The sequence below is a fragment of the Arachis hypogaea genome, chromosome 12 (assembly GCF_003086295.3).
Source record: "Arachis hypogaea cultivar Tifrunner chromosome 12, arahy.Tifrunner.gnm2.J5K5, whole genome shotgun sequence".
Lineage (NCBI taxonomy): Eukaryota > Viridiplantae > Streptophyta > Magnoliopsida > Fabales > Fabaceae > Arachis > Arachis hypogaea.
The window spans coordinates 116,672,970-116,688,520 of NC_092047.1; the positions used below are offsets into that span (position 1 = coordinate 116,672,970).

The 15,551-nt window shown below is 38.7% G+C and overlaps 1 protein-coding gene across 1 annotated transcript; it reads right to left on the reverse strand.

Moving 5' to 3' along the window:
- Nucleotides 1-7,498: 7,498 nt before the first annotated feature.
- On the reverse strand, nt 7,499-14,874 carry LOC112728612 (putative disease resistance RPP13-like protein 1). Its single transcript, XM_025778831.3, has 4 exons — nt 14,744-14,874; nt 8,511-14,173; nt 8,288-8,357; nt 7,499-7,844 (listed from the first exon to the last, which is right to left on the reverse strand). Exons 2-3 carry the CDS (start codon nt 12,028-12,030, stop codon nt 8,353-8,355), a joined length of 3,525 nt encoding a protein of 1,174 aa, XP_025634616.1. The 5' UTR covers nt 12,031-14,173; nt 14,744-14,874; the 3' UTR covers nt 7,499-7,844; nt 8,288-8,352.
- Between the last annotated feature and the right edge of the window lie 677 nt (nt 14,875-15,551).

Here is a 15,551-nt window from a genome sequence, read left to right on the forward strand (position 1 = left end):
ACCTCCTGGTATCTGGACAAGATGCCCAGTCAGCATCAGTGAAGCCTTTCAGACAGAGGTCGGAAGAGGTAGGGAATATGAGGCCAGTAGCGGGGGTATTCTTGAGGTATTTCAACACACGAATCGCAGCTTGATAGTGGGCTGTTGTAGGGCAGTCCAAACACTGACTTAACTTGCCAACTGCATAACAAATGTCCGGCCTTGTCGTGGTCAAATACACCAATCTTCCAACCAATCTGCGATATGCTGAAATGTCGTCATACGGAGGTGCAGCTGATCTGGACAGTTTTGATGTATACTCCATGGGAGTACTAACTGGTTTGGCATCACTCAAGCCATAGTCCTTCAACAAATCAGTGACATATTTTCTTTGACAAACAGAGATACCTTTGTTGCTCCTAGCTATTTCCAAGCCTAAGAAATATTTGAGATCACCTATGTCCTTGATGCTGAATGCTTTGTCTAGAGCCATCTTTGTTTTCCTTATTTCATCTTGGTCATCCCCTGTCAGTATTAAATCATCCACATAAACCAAAACAGCAGTAAACGACTTGGCAGATTGTTTAGTGAAGAGAGAGTAATCATTGATGGATTGTTTGTACCCCAAACTAACTAACATTGAAGTCAGTTTCACGTTCCATTGCCTGCTGGCTTGTTTTAAGCCATAGAGAGACTTTTTGAGTTTGCAAACTAGGTCCGGTCTTGGTAGATGAAGACCTTTAGGGGGTCTCATATAGACCTCCTCATCCAGATCGCCATGTAAAAATGCCGTATTGACATCGAGTTGTTGCAAATACCAATTCTTAGCTGCTGAAATTGCCAAGAGAGTCCGAAGGGTTGCCATCTTCGCAACGGGACTGTATGTGTCAAAAAAATCAAAACCAGGAGTTTGGGTGTAACCCTTTGCAACCAGCCGGGCCTTGTGGCGTTCAACAGATCCATCAGGCCTCAATTTCAATTTAAAAACCCATTTATTACCAATTGTAGACTTGCCATGAGGAAGAGGGGTGAGGTCCCATGTTTCATTTGACTTTAGAGCATTTAATTCTACATTAATGGCCTCTTCCCAGCATTTTTGAGTTACAGCTTCCTCATAAGATGAAGGTTCAGATGCATTTGAAACAGCCAATGACAATGCCTTGTGAGTGGATGAGAGTTTATGGTATGATATGCAATGTGAAAGAGGATACAAGGATGATGATGATTGTGCAATAGAAAGTTTAGAGGTTTGCATGCACTGAAAATCAGCTAGGTGGCGTGGTGGTTTGTGGATCCTTGAGGACCTTCTGAGTGGAGTTAATAGAGGAGGTTGTGAGAGAGCCTCCGTGTGAGTCCTCAATGGTGTGTGAGTGATCTGTTGATGTGAATTTTGTGAAAGGGGAGGCAAGTGTGATGAAATATTGGGTGAATTGTGGTCATCGTGATGTTGTGGTGTGGCATCATAAGCCTCAGTGTATAGAAATGGGTCAACGGGCTTAGCACATATTGTATGAGATATAGGAGGTGCGGGAAGCGCTGCCTCAGTGAAAGGCAGACTTGACTCAAAAAACACGACGTCTCTTGACACAAATAATTGTTTGCTTTGTACATCTAAAACAATGTAACCTTTGGTCCCTTCCTTATATCCTAGAAAAACACACTTTCTGGCCCGTTTATCGAGTTTCATCCTACCAACTGCAAGTGTTGAGATATAAGTGAGACAACCAAAAACTTTTAAATGTTTGAAATCTGGTTTGATGTTAAAAATCATTTCAAAAGGTGTTTTGTTTTCTAAGATGGAACTTGGCAATCTATTGATCAAATGGATAGCATGAGCGACGGCAAAATCCCAATAGCAATTAGGGACAGCAGAGTGAAATAGAATGGATCGAGCTACCTGCAGTATGTGCTGGTGCTTGCGTTCTACTATTCCATTCTGTTGTGGAGTTGCCACGCATGACCTTTGATGCAATATGCCTTTGGCTGCATAAAAGTCATGCATTAAGAACTCCTTGCCATTGTCAGACCGAATGCATTTTATAGTCTTGTGAAATTGATTTTCAATGAGGGTTACAAAGTTCTTAATCAGTCTCTCTGTCTCAGATTTTAATTTCATAAAAAATATCCAAGTGTATCTGCTGTAGTCATCTACTATAGTGAGAAAATACTTGTTACCATCAGTAGAAAGAATATTCAAAGGACCCCAAATATCAATGTGTATAATGTCAAACACTGCATTAGATTTGCTATGACTAGTAGAAAAAGAGAGTCTCTTTTGTTTGGCAAATTGACAAGAATCACACGGCTTTGCAGCCACAATTTTATTAAAGTTTGAACTAGAAATTGAAGGAAACAAATCATGTAAGAGTTGCAATTTATTGAAAGGAACATGGCCCAATCTGAGGTGCCACAGTTCGGTGTTGTGCATCGTGGTGTCATGTGAGCTGCATTGAAGTGTATTATGTATGGTGGTGCTGGTGTTCAGTGTATACAAGCCATTAGAGTAATCAGCTGCTCCAATCATCTTCCATGTTGGAAGGTCCTGTATCTCACAACCAAATTTGTTGAAAACAAATTGGCAGTCAAGTGATGCAATGAGTTGTGAAACAGAAATTAAATTGTATGCAAAAGATGGAATGTATAAGACATTTGTAAGGTATAAAGATTTTGAGAAAATGACACGACCCGCAATAGATGCAATGATGATTTGGTTGTTTGGTAATCTAACTTTTACTGGTTTGATTTTATGGTACGAATCAAATGCATCTAACTTATATGTCACATGTATGGTGGCTCCAGTGTCGATGACCCAGGAGTCATTGTGCTGTGAACAAATGGACATGAGAGCATAGTGATGCTCACCAGGATTGGTGTCATTGGCTGGAGCAATTTGATTCATATTATGATTGACCTTGGCTCCATGATGCTGCAAAAGGGCCAGTAATGCATCTTTTTGCTCTGAAGTAAACTTCGCATGTGAAGATTCCCCCTGATTCTCATACAAGCTAATTGGTTCACTGCAATCATCATCCTCAGCAGTGAGATTATTGATTTGGTTCTGTTTCTTAAGATGCGGAGGCATTCCATGCTTGCGGTAGCAAGTGTCGATGAGATGTCCAGTTTTACCACAGTAGGCGCAGAGCTTAGAACTTCCTCTGCCACTTGGACCGCGTCCTCGACCGCCTCTCCCGCGTCCTCTGCCTCGAGACTGAAAAGTGTGTGATGAAGCAGTGCTCAACAAAGGGCTCGGCTCAGTAATGTCAGTGCCCAAAAATTGTCGTTCCTGTTGCAGCATCATTGAATAGGCAGAATCAATGGAGGGAAGAGGGTTCATGAGCATAATGTTTGATCGAGCACTTCCAAATTGTTCATTGAGGCCCCTCAAGAATCGCACCACAAAAGTATCCTTTCGATAATTGCTAACCGTGTCAAAGACACATGTGCATTTCGGTGTGCAGTTGCACTGTGGGAGGGGTCTGAAAGTTTCCAAATCTTCCCAAATTCCTTTGAGTTTGGTGAAATAATGAGTGACAGACAGATCACCTTGCTTGATTGAGAACAACTTCTCTTGGAGCTCAGCAATCTTGAAGACATCCCCTTGATAAAATCGATTCTTGAGTTCTTGCCATAAATCCTTGGCTATACTATTTCCCATTACGCTTTGAGCAATGTCACTGCTTAGAGAAAGATGAATCCAGGAGATGACAAAAGTATTGCAACGATCCCAAGCCTCAAATAACGGGTCATCTACAGGTGGCTTCGGGAGAGTACCATCAATAAAGGCCAATTTGTTCTTTGATTTAAGCGCTAACAGCATATAGTGCGACCAATTGTGATAATTCTGATGATCAAGAACCCTAGAAATCAAGGGGTTACCTGGACTGTCCGCTGGATGCAAATAATAGGGACTAGCCAAATCAAGATGAGGGCTCACAGATGATTTCGTCGATGCGGATTGCATACTAGTGATTTGCGCTACAATTTGGGCCAAAAGTTGGAGATCGATGCTTCCAAGATTCGGGGTGTGGTTGGAATCCATTGGAGTAGGAATTGAAATCTTTGATCAATGAATCTAGTAAATGACCGATACAGAATCTTCTTCCCTTAATCCCGTTGATCGGAATTCTCACCACAGCAAAATCGCAAAATCGGGGAGTGAGAAACTCTCATCAAACTCTATAGTGTAGGTTTAAGGAAAGAGAAGAAATCAAGAGGTGGGAGTACAAAGGAGTACAGAGAAAGTACAGAAAAGAAACGAAGGATTCAATCCATGGAGCGCTCACCGCACCATGTTAAAACTGCTGTGTTCTGCGTCCATGATTGAACCAATTGTTGATTAGAAGAAGAAGGGGATTGTAGAAGAGAGAGAGAAAATTGGGGGCAAAAAGTGCCTTCAGTATTTTTCATTTACTTTTCTCTTAACTATTACAAATCTTGCTGTCACATATATATACATACATGTAAGTGAGAATAACTAATTTTACTAACCTGATTATGAAAAACTAATCTCTATAATTAACAAGCTAATTATCCAACTAACAGTTATAGTGCTGAAAATATGCATAATTAATAATTAATTATTAATTACATGAGAAGCATAAATTAGGTGATATCAATAATGCACAATTGTGTTGATAGAAGCAATAAAATAAACGATTCAGGCATCCAGCCCCGCAAGGATTTTTTTAAGGGAAAAAATTTGTGCAGTGTAGATAAAATATTAATGTTGACCAATGACCATGGGCAATTTGTTAGAACGATCATGAGATCAAGTAATAGTAGCAAGAGTGTTATTAAACATATTTGAGCAGTGCTGAAATAATATGTATAATAATTACTTAATTAATAACGTGATAAGATGTTACTAAATAAACAATATGTATTATTGTGAAAAGTCAACTCTCTTTTCTGGCGTACTATGCCAATGTCCTCAAGAAGTTATCTCTGTTCTGTAAAAAGTCAACTCTCTTTTAATGGTAGACTTTTTCATGAAAAGATGTAGTATGATCCTGAGTTGTATTATTTTTATAACTAAAAGTGAATGTGATAGACATTAGATACATTTAAGATGTGTAAAATGAAAGTGTGACTATTAAAATGATCATACTAAAATTTAGAAGTTGTGAAAATAAATAGGGTTTAATTTCAATGTATTTTTGTTAATATGTCTTTTCCTAACTTGATATACTGTGAAATTATTCACGCTAAGTGGCTAACGGTGCCTCAAAATTAAATTCAAATAAATATTAACTTAGTGTGTGGAGAATTGGTTATTCAAAAATAAGTGCTACTAGGTGAACAAGTAATTATTTAACCAAACTCCTAAGTATTCCAAAACGATCCACCATATGTATTATTTATATAACCAAAAGTGAATTATTTGTTAGGAATCCCCAATTCTGTTGTTGCTCAATGCTCAATTGCTCACTGTTAAATTCTGCAGAATTATATGAAGTGTAATTGAAGAAGATGATTGTGAGAGAAGAAAGGGAAACACATACTGAATTTCCTCAATTGCATTCTGATGTGTACCCCTCAAATCTCGGCGATTACCTTTTCACCAAAACTGACCAAATATCTCGGAACTAAGGGCATACTCCAAATGTACTTGGTCATAGTTACACACAAGTCAGGTATTATCTTTAGCCCGTTACTAACAAACAGAGCTCGCCAAAATTATCGGAACAAACACAAGAACGTAAGCCCTCCACTTGTCTATAAAAGCAAATCAAGCAACTCATATGAGATCAGGTCACATATACACTCTCATTTCTACTTATTTATATTACTTCGGATACTCTTTTGACTTGAGCGTCGGAGTACTTTTTGCAGGTGCTCCCGCCGCCGTGTTTCGGTTAATCCCGAAGGCCATCTCCAAGGTGACGTACAGCTCACCCCCAAGACAAGCAGTCCCGCCTGGAGACATATACCTCGGCTGAAGCTGAACGGAACATTTGGCGCCCACCGTGGGGCCCGAGAGTTAATCTAACCCCACTATTTCTTCTATATTGCACGTTGTATTTTTCTTCTACGCAGGGTTTTCCAACCTTCCAATATGGCCGATAATGGAGTTCACCAACTCACTCAGGCCGAACTCATGGCCCAGATGGTCGAGCTACAAGCAGAAGTCAGAAGACTTGTTGAACTGTCCACCCAAAACAGCGCCAGCAAACATGAGGAGAATGGTTCCAAAGGCCCAGTCAAAAGCAACGCAGACTAAGCGTCAACCCGCCAAAGGAGAAGCTGACCTTAGACAACCCATTCTCCGAAAAAATCACCAATTACCAGATGCCAAAGAATTTCACACTGCCTTCCTCACTCGAGCCATATAAGGGGATTGGTGACCCCGGGCTCATATTAAGAAATTTCAATCCATGATGTTTTTTAACGGCCCTAACAATGAGCCTGTACTTTGCAGGGCTTTCCCTACTTACCTTGACGGCATTGCATTACTTTGGTTTTCAAAATTACCTGCAGGATCAATCTCTTCCTTTGAAGAACTGGCGAAGTCCTTCATCGACTAATTCGCGGCAGCACGGATATACATACACGGATCAGATTACCTCGGAACCATCCGCCAAGGTCCTCAAGAAAGTCTGGAAGACTACGTGACCAGATTTGCAGAAGCAACCATGGAGATACCAGATCTGGACCCTGCTGTCCACCTACATGCCCTGAAGGCCGGTCTCCAACCCGGAAAATTCAGAGAGAGAATCGCGGTTACTAAGCCGAAGACGCTAGAAGAATTTCGAGAAAGAGCGGCAGGACAGACAAAACCACAAGGTCGGCGAATAACAAAGACTCCAGAAGGCCCTTCAAGCTCACCCCAAAATTTGACAATTATACCAGATTAAGAGGGAAAAGATAATTAAAGAAATACTCAACGCTAAAATACCAACGATTTGTTGACAAAAGCACATTTGTCTTTTCACATCTTTATGTACATCTTTATGTACAAAAACTAAAACAACTTAATGCATATTAAATTAACTAGTTTCTTCATTTGTCTTTTCACTCAACACAAAGCACACACTTGATGAATTTCCAGAATACAAGAAGAATGATACAACACTTTCCAAATTTGAAGTTGCCTTCTTACAGTTTTCTTTGGTCAAGTGTACTGCTTTTCTTACATTCATGCTTTTCGAAGAAATACTTCCAAAAGAATAGGCTGAATAGCTTTCTACTTGGCTTTCCTTCTTTCAAATACATAGTAAGCCTCATTTTTTCTTCTTTAATGCACCATACTTGACCTACTTTTGTATCTTTTCCTTTCGCGTCATTTTCATATCACATTTAGAATGAAAACATCGACATTATAATGTTTGTTCCAATTTACAGATTTACACTACAAATAGTGAGTAAAGAAAAACTGCATACTCAACAAACTCAGCAAACAGAAATTATCTTGTTTCTTAGGAATCTTAATGCCCTCTATTGACACTAGGCATTGATGAAGGTGCTGCAATATAAAATGGGTCGAAAGAAAAAGCTTCAGGACTTTGCAAGATAAATGATATGAAACCGAAAAACCTCATTTATTGATTATACATAAGATACAAAAAGGCAATCTTACATATGTGAGGAAACTAACCAATAGAAAAAGAGATTCAAAACAGATTCAAACAGAAAGAGCAAAGCAGAAATTAGCACCCTAACTAAAATATACAGAATGGGTGTTACAACCAACACTTATTCCTAAGTTCCCAACTCAAACTCAGGGTATTTCTTGGTAAAACTGAGTTTGGACGTAATGAACTAGTGATGGTTGACCATGAAACATGAATAGGGCAGTCCCAGTCATAGATTCAGCAATTTCAGCAAAGAAATCCAAATTGTATTTCAGGGTCTGAATCATGAGAAACCTGCATAGAACAAAATTGACCAGTTTTATTATAATAAGCATAATGAGATAGTACCGCACAATGCTGATTGGTTAGAAAGTAGAAGAACATTTGTTCTATGAAAAATGAAAATATCAACCAACCAATGGAGCTAGAATTGCTTTTATATACATATTAATCAATTTAATTTTTTCACAACTGCATGGGAACTGAGGTTTTGCAGGTTATGACTTCTAAACAAATTCTATTGCAATTGCAATTACCCCCATCTAAAATGGATGAAGTGTGTGCTGTGCCAAGCACTCACAAAGACGCTTGAAACCACAAAATCCTTGCACTGGTTTTAATAGAATGCTTGCAACATCATATCTATGAATTTCTTGCAACATTAAACTCTGGATTCAAGAATTGGTATAACTTTGCAAATCAAACGGAATAATGTATTTCATAAAGTATGAACGCACCTCCTCCTTAACATATTAATAGACAGAATCCTTGCATGTTGCAGAAATCAACGAAACTAGTCCTCCTAGTCTGCAATCAAGGGGAAAAGATATATTAAAAATTAAGGGGAAAAATTGGTTTGGCATATTAACAAGGTAAAGAGAATGTTTTTGTGCTAACAATTAGCATTGTAATTGGAGAGCATGCAGTGAGTTTAGGGAAGATGAGAGCAAAAACAATTACATGTGTCGAATTGAATCCGTGGGTCGTCCATCTCTTCCAGCTTACTCCTCAAAGGACATTGTCCCCAGATGTGGAGTTTTGATATGGAGGCAGGCAGGTTTTCTTGTGTGATATTCCCCAGCTTTGGACACTCTTCAATTGTTAATTTTTGGAGGGAGGTGAGTTGGTGAAGGCCCTTGCAGTCTAGCGTCTCCAGATTTGAAAAGGACGACAAATGTAGATACTCGAGGGAAGCAGGAAGGCAACCCTCTCTCGGGAACAACTTAACTTCATTCCATTGTTGAAGGCTAAGATAGGTAAGGCCTTCACTCTGCAAACCTTTTGATGTTATCCACCTCTCTACTTTCTGGCAATTAGAGATCGCAATTGTTGTCAAGCTCGGCGGGAGACCCTCCTCTCCAAAACAATCCATTTCTGGGCAATCTGAGATATACAGTGTCTTGAGATTTGGAAGGGCTGCCAATGGAAACAACGTCAGTGAATCACACTTGCTCACAACTACCTCCGTTAGGGACTTGTGTTGCAGTTGCTCTGAGAACGTTAATTTTGAACAATCCCATATTCTAAGAAATTGTAATGAATTGGGCAAACAATCTCCTGAAATTGATATGGCTGACCTACACTGCTGGATTTCCAACCGTTGGAGACACGGCGATTGGACGTGGGGCAGGCACTCCAATACGGACTTCGCCAGCTGGGTTTTTTTAATTAATATCTTGTGCGGTGCCGCATTCCCGAAGAACACAGAATCCTTTACAGTTAATTGGTGAAGCTTGGGAGCCCTCGGAAGTGAACACGCAAGCTCTTCGCATCTATCAATGGTAAGTTCCTCCAGAACCGGGAGGTGAGCTGGCAGATCTCCACTTAACACCGGACAGTCTTCTATTAAAAGGCTTTTAAGTTTCAGAAATCCATCAAACCCATCAGGAATTTGCCATTGCCGCCAGCGAGGCATATCACAAAATTCCAGAGTTTCAAGAGATCTGAAGGGTGTCCCCTGATGAGATGATTCAGTGTTGTTGTAAAACTCACCACCAATCCTCTCCAACCCATCAAGTCCCCATATCTCCAGATGCTGCAGAGAGGGTAACTGTCCCAGTGAAGGAACCTGACCACAATTCTTACAATCCTTCAAACTCAATTCGGTTAAATTGGAGTAGCAAGGAAGGCCTAACCAATTAGGGAATATTTTACCCCTGAAACCCACAATGGATAACCCTTTCAAGTTTTGGTGAGGTTGTAACTTGTCAAGTATATCTCTTGCAGTTTCAACATCAACAATATCACCTTTTGGAAGCCATTTCAATTCTAAAGCGTTGATGTGCTTCTTGTTACCTATCTTCGCCTCCAAAGCTTCACGGCTGTTGTTCACATTCTCTAACTTGGAGATGCAAAGTGAGCCATGAAGGTTGTCAAGTGCTCCCAATTCTCTTGTCCCGTTCTCCTCATGCTTTCCCACAATATAACCACTTAAGAAGTTCAGATGCTTTAACTTGCTCATTCCCTTCGGCATCTCTTTTAAAGAATCAGATCCTCTGACATCAAGATGGCGCAGGTTCACAAGATCTTGCATACGGCTAGGAAGCATCTCCAGTTTCTTACAATAACTCAACTTCAACGTTTGGAGATTGTATAATTTACACAATGACTCAGGCAATGTCAAAATAAATGTGTAAGAGAGATCCAAATAATGCAAATGGATCAGTTTATCTATTGAATCCGGCAATGACTCAATAGACAAACATTTAAATGACAAAACTCTTAAACACCTCCTTTGTAATTGTAAAAGCCAAGAATCACTTTCTAAATTAATTAATTTATGAGGATGAAGCAAATGTACATTTAGAAATGTTCTCATATGGATTGCTCCCTTATAGGCCTCACCAAGTCTTACGACTGAATGATGACGATTTACCATATATGAGAAGTGACGAGTTTTGCTGCAAATTTTTTTTGGGTCTCCAAATTCGCTGACTCTAAAATAGAACTTTCCAGCAAAATATGTTGCTAAATCATGCACGAGATCATGCATTACGAAGAAGCTAACATTTTTACTAGAGGGTTGGAAAAATGACCTTGCAACTAATTCATCAAAATATGCACGACCAATATTTTCTAATGTGTAATTTTCTATTGGTTGTACAAAATCTTGAGCCATCCACAGCAAGATTAATTCATCTTTGTCAAATTGATAATCTTGGGGATATAATGAGCAATAAACAAAACACCGCTTTAAATTTGAAGGAAGATAGTGATAACTAACTCTTAATGCAGCAACAATCTTACTCTCATCTTCCGGAAGCTCCCAAATTTCACTGTTCAGTATATTCTCCCAATCCTCTACTTTATCCTTACTACGCAATAAACCCCCAAGAGTCTTCACAGCCAAAGGTAATCCCTTACATTTTTCAACAATTTTTTTACCAATTTGTTCTAAGATTACATATTGTCTAGAACTAGTAGAAATAGATGAATGTTTCAAAAACAAAGACCAGCAATCTTTGTCAGACAACATATCTAGTTTATAATGTAGATTTGTAGTTGACACTACAGAATCAACATTTTTATTACGAGTAGTTAAAAGAATTTTACTTCCTTTATTTCCACTCAAAAAAGGTTTCAGAAAATTATCCCACAAATTTTGCTGATTATCCCAAACATCATCTAAAACTACCAAGAATGTCTTTTCTGTTAACTTTTCCTTCAATTCGGTTTGAATTGAATTCAAGTTAACCCTATTACAAGGAGAACCTATGTCTTCCATTATAGACTTGGTAACATTAACAGGATCAAATTTTGTTGCAACACACGCCCATGCTTTAATGGCAAACTTCTCCTTCACTCTGGCATCATTGTAAACTAACTGAGCCAAAGTAGTCTTTCCAATTCCACCTATACCTTCTATAGAGATCACAGACAATATATCATCACAATTTTCATCTAATAACAATTTTATGATGGCCTCCTTGTCATCATTCCTGCCATATATATCAGAACTTTCAAGCAGAGATGATTGAATTCTCCATGACATGTCCTCCAGATCTTTGGCATCCCCTTGTTTCAGATCAAGATCATCTTTCTCTTCAACAATAGACTCTAGTTTGTCAACTATGTCTTGCATGCTAGTCACTACCCCCATCTCATCGTCATCACTATCTTCCAAAATTGAATCAACATAGTGAGACCAGGAAGAAGAGTTACCTGTATCCCTCTGAGTGGGAGTGGGAGTGGCAGTGGCAGCTTTGGTGGAGAGTTCATCGAGCAAGTCATCAGCCAGATAAAGAGCATCTTGGAGATCAACAAGCCACTTGTTGACTTCTTGGTCTCGGATCTGCTTCTGCTCAGCATCATCAAGCACAGGTCGAGTGGCACGGAGACTCGCTTTCAGTCTTCGAAACAACTTCTGGTCCGCTAACTTCTTTGCTTCTGGGTTTGAGTTGACATCGAGTGAAGACAGCTTGTTCAAAACACCATCAACAAAGGAAGAGAGATAAGCTCTATCCCCAAGTTTTCCAGCCATGATTGAGAATCAAGTTCAGGAGATGATCAGATCACAACAAAGAAAAGAAAGAAAGAAAAGTCTGGATTAATGTATTTTATAACATAAGCAATAAGCAATACAATCAACAATGCAGCCCCTCATATAAAATTATATGTGATTGCTTTTTTCTTTTTTAATTTCTGCTTCATTTTAGAAGGTTTCACTTTGAGATTGGTAATCTTGAAAAAATAATAAGGAATTGTTTATTTCAAACATTTATCATTTTTTTGTGACTTAAAAGAAAATAAACAAAAAAAAAAAAAGAAACTGCTTAAGAAATGCAGTCCCGCTGAATACTACTCTCAAACTCTTTCCAAGGCAATGGAAGCTCCACTTGGGAGAAATAGTCCTCATTGCAGTCTTTGTCATGATGTCTGCTACTGTATTTGCATCTCTCAAGATTAACCGAAGATCAGCACGCCATTTCCAAGACATGATATCTCGGATTTTTAACACCAAAGGATCAATAAACCCAGAGCAATCTTATAAATTATTGACAATAGTAAAAGCCTCCACACAGTCTGTCTCACATATAATGTCTCTTTGTCCCGAGTCCCATGCTAAAAGAAAGCCTCTTCAAATAGCAAACAACTCTCCTTGCAAAATGCTACGATTCTCAATTGTTCCCAGACAGCCTCGTTGCCACCTTCCCTTCCAATCTCTGCTAACACAAGCAAAACCAACTCGAGCACCACTGCCAGGATAGCTAGCATCACAATTAATCTTAAAGGTACCCACTGAAGGGGGAATCCAAGAGCCACTAATGGTTGATGGGATAGATAGTCGTTGCAACTCAAAAATATTTCGGAGCTCCTTTTCTAAGGACAAAGCCATACCAATCACCTTGTCTGTGGTCCAATGCTCATGAGGATGAAAGATCTCGTTATTTCTCGAACACCAAATCCACCAGAGACCAGAAAAAAATCTAAAGGGACGCTGTTTGCTATTATGTAAGAACCAACTCATCAAATCCACTGGTTGATCGGAGATCCCTAAAGCTTGCCAAACAAGTTGGGCTTTTGGACAATCCCGAATACAATGTAAAACCGACTCCTGACTTGAGAAACATCGTGGACAGCTATCCGTGTGCGAAATGCCCCTTCTAAAACGAAATGCAGCAGTAGGAAGAGCCTCCCGAAGACATAGCCAGGCCAAAAATTTGTGCTTTTCCGGAACATGTTGACGCCAAAGCCAAAGCCAATTACCCCTATCCTCCCAACTAAACATCTTCTTACTGAGCCATAAATAACCACTATGAGCATCATAAACCTTTGAGGCCGCACCAGTCCAACACCAACCAACCTCTGAACCAGCTTGAACATCTGGGTTGTAAGAATTAATATTGCTCTGCAGAGACTGATTCAGAGGAGAATAGATATTCTCAAGGTTCCACTGTCCAGATGACCAAAGGTCCAAGATCCTGAGATCCGAATCAGAAATGTGAACATAATTCATCTCCTGACACAGTCGCCCCTTTCTTCTCCATTTAGAAAACCAAAAGTTCTGTTCCAAATCCCCAATGCACCAACTAAAACCTTCCTTTAGGATATCCCAAGCTCGACATATACTCTTCCAAACATAAGATCCCCTTCCTCGAGACCGACTAAAACAATCATCCTTAGAAGAATGGTATTTCTCCGTCAAAAGTTGAACCCATAGCTTGTTGGGATGGTGAAAAAGTTGCCAAACTAGTTTTCCAAGAAGAGCAATATTGGCACAAAAAGGATCTCTGATTCCCAGACCTCCAAACTTCTTAGGAGTGACCAACACTTTCCAGTTAACTAGATTCAGGCCTCTACCATCAGTTTGACCCTTCCATAGAAAGTTTCGCATCATGGATTCTATCTTATTAGTTACCCCTTTAGGGAAGAGAGATACTTGCATGCGATAAGTAGGAATCGCAGTCACTACCGAGTTGAGCAAACAGAGTCTGCCTGCCTTATTAAGCAATCTTCCTTTCCAGCTGGCTAGCCTTCCCCGAATCTTGTCCAAAACATCGTTGAAAGTTGCGCGTGTCACCCGAGAGTGATTAAGGTTCACCCCTAAATACTTGCCCAAGTTCTGAACGAATCCGATGGAGGAGACTCCAGTGAAAATCTCTTTTCTTGTCGTTGAAACATTCCTGGAGCATAATCATAATATAATATATTAGAACAATATAATATAGATAAAATATTAATGATTGACTTATAAAATAAACTAAACATGTGCTAAGTGGCAATTATTTTAGTTAGTTAGGATAAGTACTTTTATTTTTTTAAAAATATTTTTACAGGAGTTCTGTTACATGTTAAAAATTAAACTAAAAATGTAAAAGGTCTAAAAATATTTTATTAATTAAGGACAGCCTACTCTTAGAGATAGAAAATTGATAATACGAAATTACGAATCTACTTTATTTCTGGGATGATTTCGCTCACACTTATTTTTATTTTTTTATTTATAAAATAAAACTACCTGCAAATAAAATAATAATTTGATAGATAATAAAACATTGATTATAAAGAGCTCTTGTCTCGTCTATATAAAAACCACACCTACTAGCTGCCCACCTCTTTGCTTCTTTCAACTGTACTCTTCTAATTTAAATAAGAAATGCACGTTACTACATTCTATTATAGAGCTGACTAATATTTTAGTAATATACTTGTAAGATATATATTCAGACTTGAGTATTAATTTGAACTTTTACCAAGAACATGTCCAGCAACGTTGAATGGATGAGAATTCCTTTACCCTTCCGTGACAAATTGAATGCTTGCATTACCATATCTATGAATTTCATGCAATATTGAACTCTGCATTTTTCACCAAAAAAAAAAAAAAAACTCTGCATTTCAAACAGAGACAAGTATAATTAGATGGAGACAAGGAACAAGCAGGAGGCACCATAGAAAATTAAAATAATAAATGACATTAACACATAATAGAGAAATTGACTTCATGAGCTTTTTTAGAAGAACTTCTTATAAACAATTCTTTTTTGGCTCACATTTTTTAACACACTTTTCTTTTCTTTTCAAGCAGCCTCACTCATTCCTTCGTTTTTTTTAACCTTGCAATATTTTGGTGCATGAATTATGAGTGTAGGGCATGAGTTCGAAAGGAAGAACCAAAGAAACATTAGAAGACAGAAATGAGGTATGCACCAGGGAGGGGATGAAGAGTTTTTATAGCTGAAAAGCATGCTTTAATATATCTTGGCAGTGCTATTTTTGCTGCATAATTTTACAGGTCAGAGGCAAGAGATTGCTACATATATGACTACACATAAACCTGAAAAATATTTCAGAAATATTTTAACATGTGCTAAAAGATAGTCCACTGATATATCGTCAGAATTTAGGACCAATTTTAACTTTTAGTGAGAACGTGTTCAGCAAATTATAATTAAGGTTCCGTTGTATTGTCATTGCTATGTCTCCCTTGTTGGCTTATACAAAAATCTTTTCCTCCTTCACTTTTCTGAGATCAAATTAGTAATTCATGAAGCAGGAAAT